Below are 15,247 nucleotides of genomic sequence, written 5' to 3' on the forward strand. Positions count from 1 at the left end.
CCTGCCCAGCGTGACCAGCTGCCCAGTGTGGCCCTGCTGCAAGTGTCCAGGTGTATCCAGCTGGGGTGGCCAGGCCCCTGGCCGTGATGGTAGGTGCAGGTGGCTTCCTGCTGTTATTTTGACTAGAGGCCATCACCTGTCTTGTCGTGGGGTTCAGCAGCCGACCATCCTTTCCAGTGCCTCCACAGAGCACCTGTTTCTAATCAAGAGTGGGGCTGAAGGTCTGATTTCCGTCATTTCCGGGTCTAGCCCCTTGTCCATTGCTTGACCCGGAAAAGATATTTAGTGAAAATCTACCCACTCAGCTTGTTTCAGTCAATTTGGTGGAGACCGAGGAAGTCCAGGTCCCTTACCTATGAAGGGAGGGTGCGTCTGCCCCCCTCAGAGAAGCAAGGAGGTGTTCACACAGCCAGCGTCACACAGCAGCCCCAGAACAAAGCTCCAGCTACGCGCGTACCCAACCCTCCAGGGCTGCCAGTCAACCACAAATGCTGGCACGCTTCCCTCCACACTGGCCCGGGGCACACACTGAGAAGGTTCTCAGGGCGAGTGTGTTTCTAGATATTAAAGAACATGTGCGTTGTGTGCATGTGTGTTAGTTCCACAGGATATTTTCTTAAGACCACACAGCATACATTGTCTTATGTACAAAGATAAGAAAGGCTGACCCATAAGCTAATTGAATCATGCAAATAACTACTTAGCCAGGGGAGAAATTCCCACAGGCAGGCTGAGAGCCCGCGTGAGGGAGGACAGCTCTGGAGGGCAATCTATTTTATAAAGTTTACTCTCCCCGTATAACTGCCTCAAGATTAATGGGAATGGTGGCCCTCGACTTTGTTTTGCCTGGCTCTTCCAACTGCAATAGTAAAACAGTTGTATTTATCACAGACAATTTGCTGCAACTGATTAACATTAATCTGATTTCCTGTGAGTCAATTTCCTTGAGATATAGCAAACAGGCCAATTACCTGCTATTGACTTATTTTATTATAAGGATTTAGATATTAGTGACAGCTGTGTACATAAATATACAGAATTCCTAACAGTTTGGATAAGACAAAACTAATGTGTAATCCAGTTAAAGAATTTTAACATTTTACGATTTTTTTAAAAGATCTTTCCGTCTGCTGAGTGCCAGGTGCAATACCAGGAGAGGAGAGTATCAGCTCCCTGCTTGCTTAACTTTTAAGAACTCCAGCTTCCCAGCCTGCAAATGTGGGGCTGACGTTTTCCCTGTGGTGCTCCTCGAGGGTCAGGAGGCCAGCGGTGGTGGCCCAGCAGCAGGCCTGCAGGCTGCACAGAGGACAGACCGTCAAGGGCGGCTGGCCCTGCTCTTCCCACTCTCCCTGTCGCGTCCGAGGCCCCCTTTGGCAGGCCGGAGTTACAGGCCAGGCCTGCTTCTGGGCGGGCTTTCTCCTTTGCCTGTTCTGCCTGGCTCAAGTGCAGGACTAAGAAATGGCATCAACATTTAATCATGAAAGCAAAAAGTTTATTCATGTTTGAAACTACATAGAACTACCACGAGGAAGACTTTTTCAATCCAGGGTGTAATCCAGTTAAGAAAGGAACACGAAACGTTTTTTAATACATTAGAATCACCGCCACAAATTATTTTCATGACTCAATCAGTTTCAGAATCGCATACAATACAAAAAGAGAGAGAGAAGGGGTGCCCCTTACACAGGGTGAATATACAGTACCGAATACTGAAATCTGAATGCATCACAATTGGTCGCTGCTTTTTTTTTTTTTTTTTTTTGCATGGATTAGTAACAAGATGAAGAACATTCAAAATGTTTCTCAGTATTTACAACAGTTTTACTGATCCTGTGATAAGACCCAATGTTTCCACTCTCGGTTTTTTTAAAAGTTGCAAATGCAACCCAGATTTTCCTTTTAAAAGATTACAATGTACATTACATTTTATGAAGGGAAACAAAGAGTTAATTACAAGATGCAAAAAGATAAGAAAGAGACAAACTACAGCGTGAGTATTGTTCAGAGGTAGTAAGTGAGCACTCTAAGCTACAGAACATGTTGGAATTCTATTGGTTCGTATGAGTTCGCATGAGGTAATAAAGCTGTGTTTTGATTGGTGAGATGTATAAATACTCTTTTGCTACACTATATACAACACTCCAGAGAGCAGGGCCTTTGTCGAGCCCAGAGGATGTAGCAAACCTTGACAAGCCTGTGCAGCACCCAGAGCACCCGCAAAACCCCAGACGGATCTCGCCTTCACCTCTATCAGCAGCAAGGATCTTCATCTCTCAGAACAATCTGGATCCATAATTTAATTACCGAGCAGACTCTGGGCACTGGTGCTTCAGAGAGAAAAGATGCTACCAGTCTCTGATCTAATTATAACACAAGCGATCGCAACACAAATGTGACGAGGAAGATTCTTAAACCATCGTTAACAGAGATAGCCAACAGCTCTTTTATTCCAGCTCCATTAGTGATATGAAAGAAAGGCAAAGTCTGCGATGGAAAGATGCGAGTTCAATTTAGGTGAGGTGAATCTTTGCATCTGCTCTAACGATTGAGGTTTAGCATATATTGTACTTTTTACCCTTAAGGCCAAGTAATTGGCAACTGTGAAACCATTCATGTAAAATATTGATAATAAATTATGATAAAATAGCTACAGGACTGTCAACAATGTTAAATCTTGGCCTAATTGGATAAAGTGCTTTTTTAACATTGTGTGTTTTTAAGTATAAATACAAATGATTATGATTCCTTAAAAAACAGATTTACCAAGTTCTCTAATAAGACAAGGTTTTACAGTAAAGCTGTAGGTGGTGGGCTACAAAACCGCTTTCTTGTTCCCCTATTGCTCTGAATGCGCTCATCAAGGCGTGTCAGCTCAGGGAAAGTGTGGCCAAGATCAGTTAGAGGTATCAGAGTGCACACTCCCTGGGCCTTCCGTGGGAGAAGTCACAGAAGATGGAGTCGTTGCGTCCTGCCAGCCTCCATTAGCCTGAAAGGAGAAACACAGTTCAGCAGGCGAGTGTCTACATATTCATTCTACTCCCCAATTTAAAACACCCAGATGACAACATGAGAGCAAAGATGCATTAGCAAAATGTATTTTCTAAACCCACTTTGGCAGGAGTTTGAAGCATGTGTTAAAGTGGGATTAAATGCATGTAAAACAAATCCATCCCACCAAGTAAAGGCTTGGCAATAAATCAGCAGCCGAAGGAGGGCTCCGGCTACTCCCAAGCTGGCACGAAGCTCGGCCTTTGATTCGCTGGGAAAAATAAAGTGACTTGAAAAGAAATCTTTTAAGAAGGGAGCGGTGGAGAAGCTCAATGCCACATGCCTCAGCAAAAACCCCTGGCTCCGAAGCCTAAACTTCAGTGGGCTTAATCCTCATTTCCATAGAGAAGTTACCCGCCCTTTTCCCACACAAGCCTGACAGCTAGCTACTGTAACCTTGGAAAATGAAGGCCAGAATTTCCCTCCAAATAGGATCTTCCAGAATGAAAATGCATGAATTGTAGAGAAGCACACACTACTCAAATCCGTATTCCAATTATCTATACCCGGGGCTCTGATTCGGGATGTTGCTGTGGCTTTTCACACGCCACTGGCCCTTCCCGCCTCAGACCTGCACCAGCAATAACAGTACCCAGAAACAAATTTGCCTTATGTCTTGGCCTATAGAGGCAATTGCTGAAATCAATGTCTGATCAGATTTCTGCTGTGGCAGACAGCTTGTCGCTACATATTTTTATGTCAGTCAAGAAGAGGGAGGTGCCGGGCTCGTGAGTTGGGGAACACTGAGTGGAAGTGACGGGGCGGGCCTTTCTGGAGAAAGAGGAGGGTGAGCTGGCTGCCACCCAGTGCCTGTGGCACTGACCAGCCTGCTGCAGGGCCTCCCAGACCAAGATGCCACACCACATGCCAGCGTGGGTCATAAGGTCCCCTGCCTCCTGAGCAGCTTCCTGTGACTTCTAGAGTCCACCCAATTTGTCCCCTTTTAGGTCTGTGTCACTAGGTTGCTGAGAATGCTCTGGGTTCCCTCGCCAGATGCAGCCGTCAGACGAGCCATGTGCTAGCAATCCCCCCCCCTTCCCATGACCGTCGTTTTTACACAACTCTTGTCTTCTGACTGATGCGTCTCTCCCCAGACCCACCAGGAAAGGGGAGAACCAGGCGACCCACAGAGACAAGGAGGGCCAAAGGGAAAGGGTCTCAGACGCAGGTTGGGGGAAAAGAAAAGAAGCTGTGGCGGCCCTCCCGGACTCCGCTCGCGGGGCTGGCGGCGCTGCTGTGTTGGCGGGACTCAGAAATCCTCCTTGCCATCTAGGAGGTAAACTGTTTTCACACCTTCAGGTATGAAAACCTCCTCAGAAAAAGAAAAACTCCTATGCAGATACAAGTCTAAAGATATTCCATCTGAAGTAAACATCATTCCTCTTTTATCCAAATTTATAAACAACAAATGTACAATATTTTTACCCAGCGTGGCAGCTGGAGGAGAGGATGTCAGCAAGCATTCTTTTTTTCAAAATAAATTAATCCTTACTCTGGTGGTTTGAGATTATGCACTGTATTATACAACAGCGCCTTATCAAGCCTCATCAGTGAAGATGGAATTCATGTCGGGAAAATGCTGCAGGCAATCACAGTTTCATATTTTATCATGTTGATAAGGATATCGTACATTCTCTGAAGCATTTCAAAACACTTAAATGAAAAAGGAGAAATGCAACTAAAAGGCTTTTTATATGGTTTGTTGTGGGTTATTATGAGTTATTTATAAACCCAAAAAGAAAGATTTGACATTTCAAATGTAAAAGATTTGAGTATTTAATAGTCCTTTTTTCCCTTTACAATTGAACATCCTCAATCACTTTTAAAATCATTAATATTTACTCTTACAGCCAGCCACTGCCCTAAAAAGGCAGAATTTTGTCCATTTTCTTCCTGGCTCTACTACCATGTGTTGGCCTGTTCATTGCTTGCTGAGGCCTGGTGTCCAGATGGAGTGGGCCACCCCACCCCAGTTCCTCCAGAGCCAGCCACAGCTCCGAGCTGAGGGAGAAATACAGCTTTGGTGATCTGGTCACAAAAGTAAAAATTATTTCCCCCCACAATTAATCACTGAGAGGCCATTGCAAATGCTGACCACATTTTGCATCCCACATTGACAATACAGCAAGCGCTCCGGAGAACAAAGTTCTTTGTTTGGTTTGGTTTCTGCATCTGGCTGGGCTTCAGCAAGGTTACCACCTTCACCTGAACTGCATCTGGGGATTTTTCCTACTGCTCAACAAATGACTTGTTTTTCACCAGCTCCCTGGAACGCACATGGCCAGTCAGAGCCCGTGTCTCAATGGGCTGGTGCTTAGGTCGCTATTGATGACAGAACGCCAGACCCCTGGGCAACCTGGGTAGTGTCAAGTGTGTAGGTCCAGAAAATAAAAGTGCAGTCAAGTGCCGCCTACCCCACCTGTCACCAAGATGAGAAGTCAAGTCAGACGGCCACTCATTTATTTATTAGTCACAGTTTACCCGTCGCTGCTCCTCTAGCCCTTCAGACCTGGCTCCCAAGAGTACTCACATTTAAATTATGTGGACTGTACAGTGAATTTCCTCCAAGGCCATCACTGTAGCCTCCCGTCTGATTGATAACATGACGGAGGGTATCCACCTAGAAGTGAGACGAAACAAAATTCATCATCCCAAATCTATTAAAACATCATCACTTACAAAAGGAAACAATTTGAATTATGTGTGCCACGAGGGTTTAGCATCTTCAATGAAAGACAAATTTATCAATCAAATATGACTGGCAGAATTTCAACAATTCTTTGCATATTTAAACCCACACGTCTCTGTTTTTCATGCCAAATAACATCTTCATGGCGATGAAGACTTTCCGTCTACACCAAGCCAATATGTGTGGCTGTGGGTGAAAACTACATATAATGTGTACAGTGGATTTCTCTCACACACACACGCATACTCCACCCCCCCACACCTATATGCATAAAAACAGGAGGATGAGGAGCATTGAACCTGGAATATACTCAGGTTTTTGTATTCTGACTTTTAGAAAGTACAAATGTGCAACGACTAATGGGTTTTTAAACCTGGCACACACAATTTTTCTGTTCTGCTTTGTTTTGTTATATAAGATGCACCCAACCCCTCTCCATGAGCTCAAGCCAGAGCCGAATGCATTCACAAAGTTTATCAGGTTTGAATCATCAAGTCACTGTTCACTTGACTTCTCGTTAAATTAAATGGGGCAGATGGGGCGTGTGGGAGCCCGCAGCACGGGTTCCGCACGGACGTGCAGACCACTTCCATGGGGTCATGGGAGGGAGTTTTGAGCCCAAACCCTACCCTGCTAGAAAGGCCCCCGTCGGGGCATCTCTCCTACCTGTGATTGCACATTGGCTCCGACTTGGGACCCTTGGTAAGAATCCCCATTCAGACTCTGCATGTTCATGAACATGTCCCCAGAATTTGGGAGGTTAAAAGAACCAGAAGAACCTGGAAAGGAAAGAGTTAAGTAGCTGAATAACAGAGAGCCACACATATAATCCTCAAGAACTAGAGGAAGGGTCAGAAGCAAAGGAGCAGAGGGACAGGCCCCACACAACATAAAGCATGTCCAGGTCTAAGTGGAGGGAGGACAGCTCCAGAGTCATTCAGAGCCATGATTCATTTTGCATGTAGGAAAGCTCTCTCAGGGGGGAAACCCAAATAAGAAACAGCGCAAATCAAAATGCACAGGAAGACACCCCACGTTTTCTCCAGGCTGTAGCTATTAAATGAGTTCTTCAGCATCGTTAACTGTCATGGTGGACAAATACGTGAAGAAACATTTCCTGAAGGCCTCCCTAGGCATGTGTCACTCTGACTTTGTCCTCGTGTTCCATTGGAAAAACCTGGGGGTTGGAGGGCACAGGGGCGAGGACACGGGAACAAACACAGAAAGCCTCTCGCTTTTCTGAATTTAAAGGGTTTACTCAAAAGATTCCTTGGAAGAAGACACCGATGTGCTACTCAGGTTCCATCTGCTTGAGGAGCTACATAGTTTTCATTGTTCCTCAAGCTCCTTAATTGTAAGGTTTTTCTAACTGTCACAAATGTAATGTAAAATCTGGTCAAAGCATTGTACTGGAGCTGAGAAAGTGCTTCCAGGTATTAGGTACCAAACTCCTCTTGGCTAGTCACCTACTAACCCTACCGAGCCAGCTCAAGTGCTAAAGAAATGCGAAGGCCAGCAGACTGGAGTCTGTGGCCACATTAAGTAGAAAGCACACTTGTACTTCGCGCTGACATTCCAGCTCCTTCCACACAGCAACTGGTAAACCTCCCTCCTCTGTTATTCACTCTTGGACAGACCACTATTGACCTTAGAATGATACAGGAACAACAGTCAAAGTAGTAATAGTGACAACATTTTGTCTAACTGCTGTACTAAAAACACTACTAAATGTGAAGGTTCCAGAACCTATCAGGAATGAGTGGCACTCACCATAAACGGTGGGCTTACAGGCTCTGGCCACTCATCCACCCATCCCAAGAACAGGTCTACACTTAAATATAAACCCTCCTTCACAAGTCCGCTGTGCCTCTGGCTCGAGTTCCTGGTCTGGGAGCCAGGGCTCTGTGACACAGGCTATCTGAGCTGAGCAGGGAGCAAGCCCCTCCCTGGTACGCACCAGAATTTGGCGTGGTGGGTGAGTTGGTCTGGTTGTTCTGCACGGCCGCGGCCACTGCGTGTGCGGCTGTCACTGCTGTCTTTGCAGCGTAGAGGTTTGCTTCTTCCTGAAACTTGCCAATATTCTTCTTGTACCTGATTCGTTTGTTGCCAAACCAGTTGGATACCTACAAATTGCAGGGACATGAATGAAAGCAGAGAGAGGTCAAAAAAGGGAGTTGGAGGGAGGAAGTCAAACTTCCAGTAATAACGGCAAGGGGATACCTTGGGCAACACTCAATTTCTAGCCTGCAATCGCTTCCTGGGAAAATGCATAGTGGCAGTAGGGATTCGCTTCCTCTTTTGGCAAACCTCTCAATGATCTTGGAATAAGATCACTTCTTGGAAAAAGTCACGGTAACAATAAAATAGCGGAAGCACTGGTCATAAAAAAATATTCATTTTAGGGCCCTCCCTGGTGGTGCAACGGGTTAGGGCGCAGCACTGCAAGCTGGCTGCAGCCGCTTCCATGTGAGTTCAATTGCTGGCCCCGGAGGTGACCACATGGCGCGGCAGACCTCTCCTGTCTCGCCCGCTGCTCCCCTCAGCAGTGGACTTCATCAGGCTGCCTGTTCTGTTCCCCACTCTGTCTCTGGTGAAGCCTCTCACGGCCCCTGCACCTCTGGCCTATACCCCAGTTCTGTTTGCATAAACAAATAAATCTTTAAAAAAAAATATTCAGTTTCTATAAGCCATTACTACAGTTCCCCCCAAGGTCACCGAAAAACTAAAGGGAACATTTGTTAAGTTAGGTAAATAATAAGAAATATTCAAGGATGACTTAAATTCTTTTGGGGGCTGGAACAATTTTGGCAGCTGTATAGTAGAAACATGTTTGGTCTGCTAAAAAGAGGAACATCAATTAATAATGGCTGAGGAATCCCATTGTCTCCTGCTTTACAAGATCCAGAAGTCTGCCAAGATGGCGGCTCACATGCTGCCGGTTAACTCATGAGAAGGTCACAACTTGAAACGAAAGCATTTCCAGCAAGGTCAAATGCAAATACAGAGGAGTGGCTCTAATTTTACCAGGCGTGATATATTTATTTCTTTTGCAAACTACGTATGATATCAGTCAGTGCAAGCATAAGAGATTTTTAAGGAGGAAAAAGCAGGTTTCATCACCTTCAACTCATAGCAAACTTCAGCTCTCAATTCATTGTTCACAGTTTCGTGAGCTCTTTCCCTTCTGAAGGTGCTTACAGCTGAGCTATATAAGGAGGAAACTAAAACCCACACAGTGATTTATAAAAAGGCACCTATTTGCAATAAAAAAGGCTCTGACCTCTCTTTTGTTAAAGTTTAAACGTACTTTTCAATAATTTCTTAATAATCTGTCTTAGGGGTCTGACGCTGAGGTTACCAGCGTCACTATTTTATCCTGAACAGCACTTCAGAGGCCCCGAGGAAAAACGAGCGGGATGAGACCTCAAGCCCAGTTTACACCAACAGCCGAGCTTTTCCATCAGCTCTGCCAAGTCTTTAATTGCTTTGGAAAGAGAACTCTCATTCTTCAGCCTATGGCACTCATCCTTCTGGAAGAAGCTGTCGAGACCTGGCAAGGGAGACCCACAAGGAAGACGACTGCCCGCACGCACACGCAGGCACACGCACTGGCCGACCGCAGTGTGGCCCCTGTGATTTTTCAGGAAGTGAATGTGCTCAGATCAGGCTTTCTAGCTGACCAGTTCAGTACCATTTTCCCTTCTGAAGGACTGTCTGTATCCTTTCTTCACCTCAAAGAAAGTGGCTACCTAACTATCATCTCCTGAGCACCTCCTACATGTCAAGCGTTCTGCAGAGCCCTCTGCATACATCTTCTCATTTAATCCTCATCTCAAGGGCATCGTACCTGTCACAGCCTATGGTCCTCCCGATTTGTTTGACTTCGCCGTTTCTGATGTTGTAATCGCCACCCTCCTTCTTAAAGTTTGTCTTTGGGGGTTTCTGTGACTTACGTGCCTGTTTTTTTTCTCCTTCCTTGACACACCAGTGTGTGGGTGTGTAGAGGGGTGCTCTGAAGTCTGTTTTCCTGTCTCCCTGAGTCATCTCCTCCAGAGTAATGATTTAGAAGATTGTCTCAGTGTGGATTCCCCTATTTCCATTTCTATCCCTAACATCCACAAAGATTTCAGTTCTTAATTTTAAAGGCATTTCCATATAATGTTCTGCCATAATCCCCAACTCCAGAAGTCTAAAATCATGTGTCCTCCTAGCCTGCCGCCCTTCTTATTTTCTCTCAAGTTCATGGTCTCCCCTCCAGAGACTAGCAGAGACTACCTTCCAAACTTCCCCTCTATACTGCTGGATAGTTCTAATGGACTAAAGTGACCTATTTGGAACTATGGCCTTACTTCCCACAGCCAGACTGTGCCAATACAGGGTTCCTAGCCCTGAAGGGCTGAATCCCAGAACCCCACTCTACCACTAGCCTTCTCTGCCCAACTTCCTTGGAGTCATCTATGTGCAGGCCACAGATGCATATAATAATTGCGTAGGCCAGGGGAGAAAGAGGCCGGAGATGATGCTGACATGGGGCCCAGGCCTCGCAGATGGAGACAGATGCTCTGAGAGGGAGCTGCGCACTGGACATCAGCCTCAATGGCCACTAGGGACCATTCCCATACTAGAATTCTAGAGTCTGAAAACAAAAGTTCTGAACCATATTGAAAAAGGACCCTGAGTTGGCACTTATGATGAAGCTCGTTAAAGCAAGTTTTCTTGGGCCTGCCTCTGTCTCAGGACCCGTGGAGCTGCAGGGTAAGCGCCCGTTCCATGTCTCACACCATTCCGGCTTATCTGCACACGGCTGCCAGGTCTTTGAAAGAGTTAAATATTGAACACATCCATAGCGTAAAGGGACATACTCCTGGTTGAGGGGGAATTTGGCATTTCTTAAGCATAATTAATGAAAATTCCCCAACTCTGAATTTAGCAACAAAGGCCCATCTTAGAATTCTCTTCTTCTAAACAATTCTCTGTTGGATTCCGTACTTTGTAGTTAATATTACCTTGACAATCAGAGAAGCTATAATACATTAATGAAACCTAGCCTGGAAAATCAGATTACAGCTTTATTAACAGTTTCATAATTGAGGAATCTCTGTACTATTGAAGGTCTCATCTCTGGATATGTAAGAATCCTCTGTTTATGCATACCCCTGGACCAATCAAACAACAGTCATCACTAATAAAGGTTTATTTAATTCTCACAGTAAAATTTTAATATCACCAGCAGCCTGGGGAAGCTTTAGCAAGTGGATTTGCTTGACATCAGATCGTTTCTATTCTGCTAGTCCCAATACTTCTTAATCTTTAATATCAAGGCAATTAAAATTAATGGCCACTCATCCGAAGCTACTGTGGGCAGTGTTTCCTTGACATCAATTGTTTGATGGGATTACCTAGAGGTTAAACTAACAAGCAAGGTTTAATTGGAAACAATGAAAGAAGCAGTGATCATACGTTATGTTTAACCTGCATAACCACATCTAAATGAATATCTAAAAATGTTAAACTATTTCTCAAATTAAAATATGCACGTCACATTCTGATATCACAGATTTGGGTATTGCAGCAATTGGCTATTAAGACCACATTGCTGCACATGAGGAGCAGCATAATTAATGTATAAATCGACACCAAAGTTCAGGATTTTCTTCACCTTTTGAAAACAGATGGATACAATTAGTTGCAAAAGAACCCCTACCCTCACCCAGTGGGAAGCACCAAAAGCTACAGATCACACTCCCACCCCAGCCCCGACCTCACACACAGCCTCCCTGTGGAGCAGGCTGAGCACACCAGGCACTAAGCAGAGCAGAGCCTGCTCCATCTCTGGACTGGAATGGTCGTACATTGGTCCCAGAATAGAAACACAGGCAGGAAATTGGTGGAGGGAGAGGGAATACACTGTCCTGTGCTTCTCTTTTGAGCCATGTAACAAGGACTCCGACTCTGGACTGTGCAGAAGGCGAAGGGCCAAGCAAGAATTTTATCAATTAAAATTGAGAATAAAAGCACAAGTACTCTCCTTCTGCTGACGTTCACTGCTATCAGCCCCCTGCCTGCGAGTCTCTGGCAATCAAGGGAATGAACAGTGAACATTTTACAGGCTGCTGATTTTCTAGAACCCTCTGTAAGGCCAAAAGTGGCCTGAGAAAGCTTCCGGTCTCTCCTTTTCACTATAGCCATGCACTTCCCCTGGCTCAATTAAGCTGCAGAATGCCAAATGTTTTTAAAAAATAAAATGTTTTTATATGTGCAACCTAAAAGAAATAAACTCAGGGAAACAGGGTGCAGAGTGGGGGTAACCAGGGCAGGGTTGGGGAAAATAAGGAAGATATTGGCAAAAGGATAAGGGACACGGTTAACAGTTTTGGGACAGAGCTTGTGATCATAGCTAATAATACTACATGGTGCACTTAAATGCTGCTAAGAAAGTAGGTTTCAATGTTTGATTTTGCAATTTATAAATGTATCAAATCAACAATTGTACAACTTAACTTACATAATGTTGTGTCAATATATAGTCAAAATAAGGTGGGGGGGAGGCAAAATTGCCTTTCAAATAATGACTAAATTCAACTTCTGCAGTAACATGGATAGAGCCAGAAGGGATTATGCTAAATGAAATAAGTCAGAAGAAAAAGATAAATATCCTATGGTCTCACTTAGATGAGGAATACAGAGAAACCAAACAAAGGATCAGAAAAGATAAAACCTGCAAGCAGGGGGTGGGTCATGGCTGGGGTCAAAATAGGAGAGGGGAGAGCTCCCAGTGAGGTGAATGTAACAAGGGGCTGTGGTGGTGGGAGAATGACAGGGACTCCAACTGAGGGGAGAAGTCAAATACTGTCCAAATTAAGAACGATGTGAGAAAATAATAATAAAAATATTAAGAATCCAACTTTATATTGATTTAAAAAAAAATTTTAAAGAGCTATTACTAGAAGCTAGAACTTCAACTCATGTTTGAACCTCTGATTTTGAGGTAGCTTTCACTTCTCAAGAGAAAAAAATGAGAGACCCAGACTATTTACAAATTGCCAAAATAACAGATAACAAAGTGTGATAGATTCAGATTTCAATCTGAGGACTCCCCCTCAACCTTTTCTTTCTTTTGAATATAATCAATGGGGATATGTTTACTGAGCATCAGGTAGGGTCAAATTTACACTCTCGTTATAAACAGAATGTTGGAACCTCAAAAATTATTAGCAACAATCCTAGAAGGAAGATGATTATACTAGAGCTGTATAGTTACAGGTCTGCACTGCAATGCAGATTTGGAGGAAGAGAAATTCCAGCCTGTCTGGGAAGTGAGGTGAGATTTCTGAGGTCAAGGCGAAACTTGAACTGAATATCAGCTTTGATTCAATAGTATTTTTTATTGAGAGTCCATATTTCAGAGATATAAGCCTCCAAAAGCTTAACACAAACAAGACAGAAATCTAAGTGGCTGCTTCCCTCTCCCTGGATTTCTTCGAGAGCCCAGATACTGACTAGACTAATTTCCTCTAGAACCTAACTCCCTTTTCTCTTCTTAGCCTTTAAATTTCTTTCTAGTAAAATGGGAGGGAGAAGCATTTTAAAGGAAAAGAGGAAAGGAGAACCAAGGAGCGTTTCTGGAAGGGATAACATCTGAGTGAAGGGCTAACAAGTGAGAAACATTTTCTTTTTTTATTGAGTAACACTGCTTTACAACTTTGCATCTCAGAGACACGTGATCTTCCCCTTGATGCTGTTCCCACACGATACCCACCACCTGCCACCCAGAGTCCCCCAGCATAGTCCTCTGAGCTCCTGTCCTGCTGTCTACCAGGGGGCGTGAGGGAGCAGCGAGTGAAAGGGCAGGATGGGCATCTGGGAAGTGAGGGCCCCTGCAGGACTGGCAGCTCTGGCTGTGGACAGGCCAGGGGTCAGTGCTCCCAGGCCATGAGGAGTTCTGCAGGGGGTCGCCCACCTCCCTGCCTCCGCCTGCGGCTAAGTGCAGTCAAGTGCCAGGGAGTCTGGTATTGAGCCTGTTCTTCCTAATCAGCACAGTGGAGTATGGGCTCTGGGGAGGCCACCTGAGGCCAGGTGAGGTAAACTTCCCAGCCAGGTGTCTGTCCTGTGTCTGCTCATGTTTTTGTCTTTGTTTTTTGCCTGGAATATTCCCTAAAGAAAACAGGTAACCCGACACATTTTTTTCCCCTGTGCACTTTTCTGAGTTGGCATCTACAATTTTTCATTATAAGTTTGTGTAGTTGTAAACAATACTATTCCAGTATGTCATAAATGTTGACATTTTAAAATAAAACTGTAGTACTATTCTTCAAAATGTATCCAACCAAATATAAATAGTACAGCAATTTGATGCCCACTGTTTGTTTAAAAAATACATAAACTTGTTTTTCTTTGGCAGTCAGAAACATTGCTTCCTTTTTTGTTGTTGGGAGTATATTTCCATTTCATTTCCCTGCCAAATTACCCTAATGCAGTATACTTTTATGCCCTACCAAAGAAATATATGGAAATTGAAATTTTTAAATTGTTTTTATTTCCTATTTATAAGGCTTTCCATGTTCAACATTTTCTTTTGGATTAAGCTATCATTAGTGAGTCTAAAATGGATCAAAGCAATACAAATACTTATTTTGATAAGTAAAAATGCTCATTTTGACCATCAAAAGTAAGGTTTTTATCATATACTCACTTCTAAATCAGAGTGGTGGGAGCTTTAAAGTGCTGACTGAGAAGATTTGGTTACTGCTGGGACTTCACACAGTCCTTTGCTGGGTACCAGAGAGTCTCCCACTCTGGGGCAGTGAGTCATAGTGTAGGTAGGAATGTCATTTTCAGAAAAGTGGGAAAAGGAAGAAAAGGAGAGAAAGAAACTGACATGATACTTCTGAGGCACATACATTTGAGGGAGGAGGGGGGAGGAGCGGAGAGAGGGGAAGAGAGAAAGAGACAAAGAATATAGGCTCATGTTGTTGATACAGATACACACATACACACAGAGTGTCATATATATAACACATACGGAATGTGTCTTATATATGCACATTTATATGTATGTATATACAAAGCTCTTGTGTGTGTGTGTGTAGTTGACCAGAGAAACCTGAAAACCATACACACCTTCGTACCCTTTAGGGACTTCAGCTACTTTGAGGAGCATGTGAATCCTAGTGAACCTGCTGATTTTGGCTGTATTTTACTTCCTTTGAGTGGGAGCCCTTGATGCAATAGGCCTAGTAAAGACCTCAGCTATAAAAATGGGGTTCACTCAGCCGATCACTTCCATATGCCACAATGACATTTTGGAGCCAGACAAAGAACGAATTTGTCAGTTTCGGGAGAAAAAAAAATTTTTTTTTGATTAAAGAAATAAACCTAAGGGAGTAGATACAGTTTACCTATTATTACTTAGTATTACAGTTTACTTAATATTACTTATTATTACTTTTCCGGTGAGTAAGCCAGCAAATATGTATTCACATTACTAAGAACTTATCTAGTGAAAATATT

The 15,247-nt window shown here is 44.0% G+C and overlaps 1 protein-coding gene across 2 annotated transcripts in view; it reads right to left on the reverse strand.

Annotated features, from left to right (window-relative positions):
• Positions 1-1,470: 1,470 nt before the first annotated feature.
• PBX3 (pre-B-cell leukemia homeobox 3) overlaps positions 1,471-15,247 on the reverse strand; it is a 200,612-nt gene continuing 186,835 nt past the window's right edge. Inside the window, exons 5-8 of one of the 2 annotated variants that reach the window (XM_004677327.2) lie at positions 7,695-7,860; positions 6,404-6,516; positions 5,579-5,668; positions 1,471-2,986 (exon numbers count right to left, since the gene is read on the reverse strand). In XM_004677327.2, the coding sequence (XP_004677384.1) occupies positions 2,894-2,986; positions 5,579-5,668; positions 6,404-6,516; positions 7,695-7,860 (462 nt within the window). In that variant the 3' untranslated portion in view covers positions 1,471-2,893. The remainder of the gene's footprint in view (positions 2,987-5,578; positions 5,669-6,403; positions 6,517-7,694; positions 7,861-15,247) is intronic. The other variant, XM_012721596.1, reaches the window with a different exon arrangement.

The sequence above is a fragment of the Condylura cristata genome, unplaced genomic scaffold (assembly GCF_000260355.1).
Source record: "Condylura cristata isolate star-nosed mole 26May11 unplaced genomic scaffold, ConCri1.0 scaffold00006, whole genome shotgun sequence".
In the NCBI taxonomy this organism is placed as follows: domain Eukaryota; kingdom Metazoa; phylum Chordata; class Mammalia; order Eulipotyphla; family Talpidae; genus Condylura; species Condylura cristata.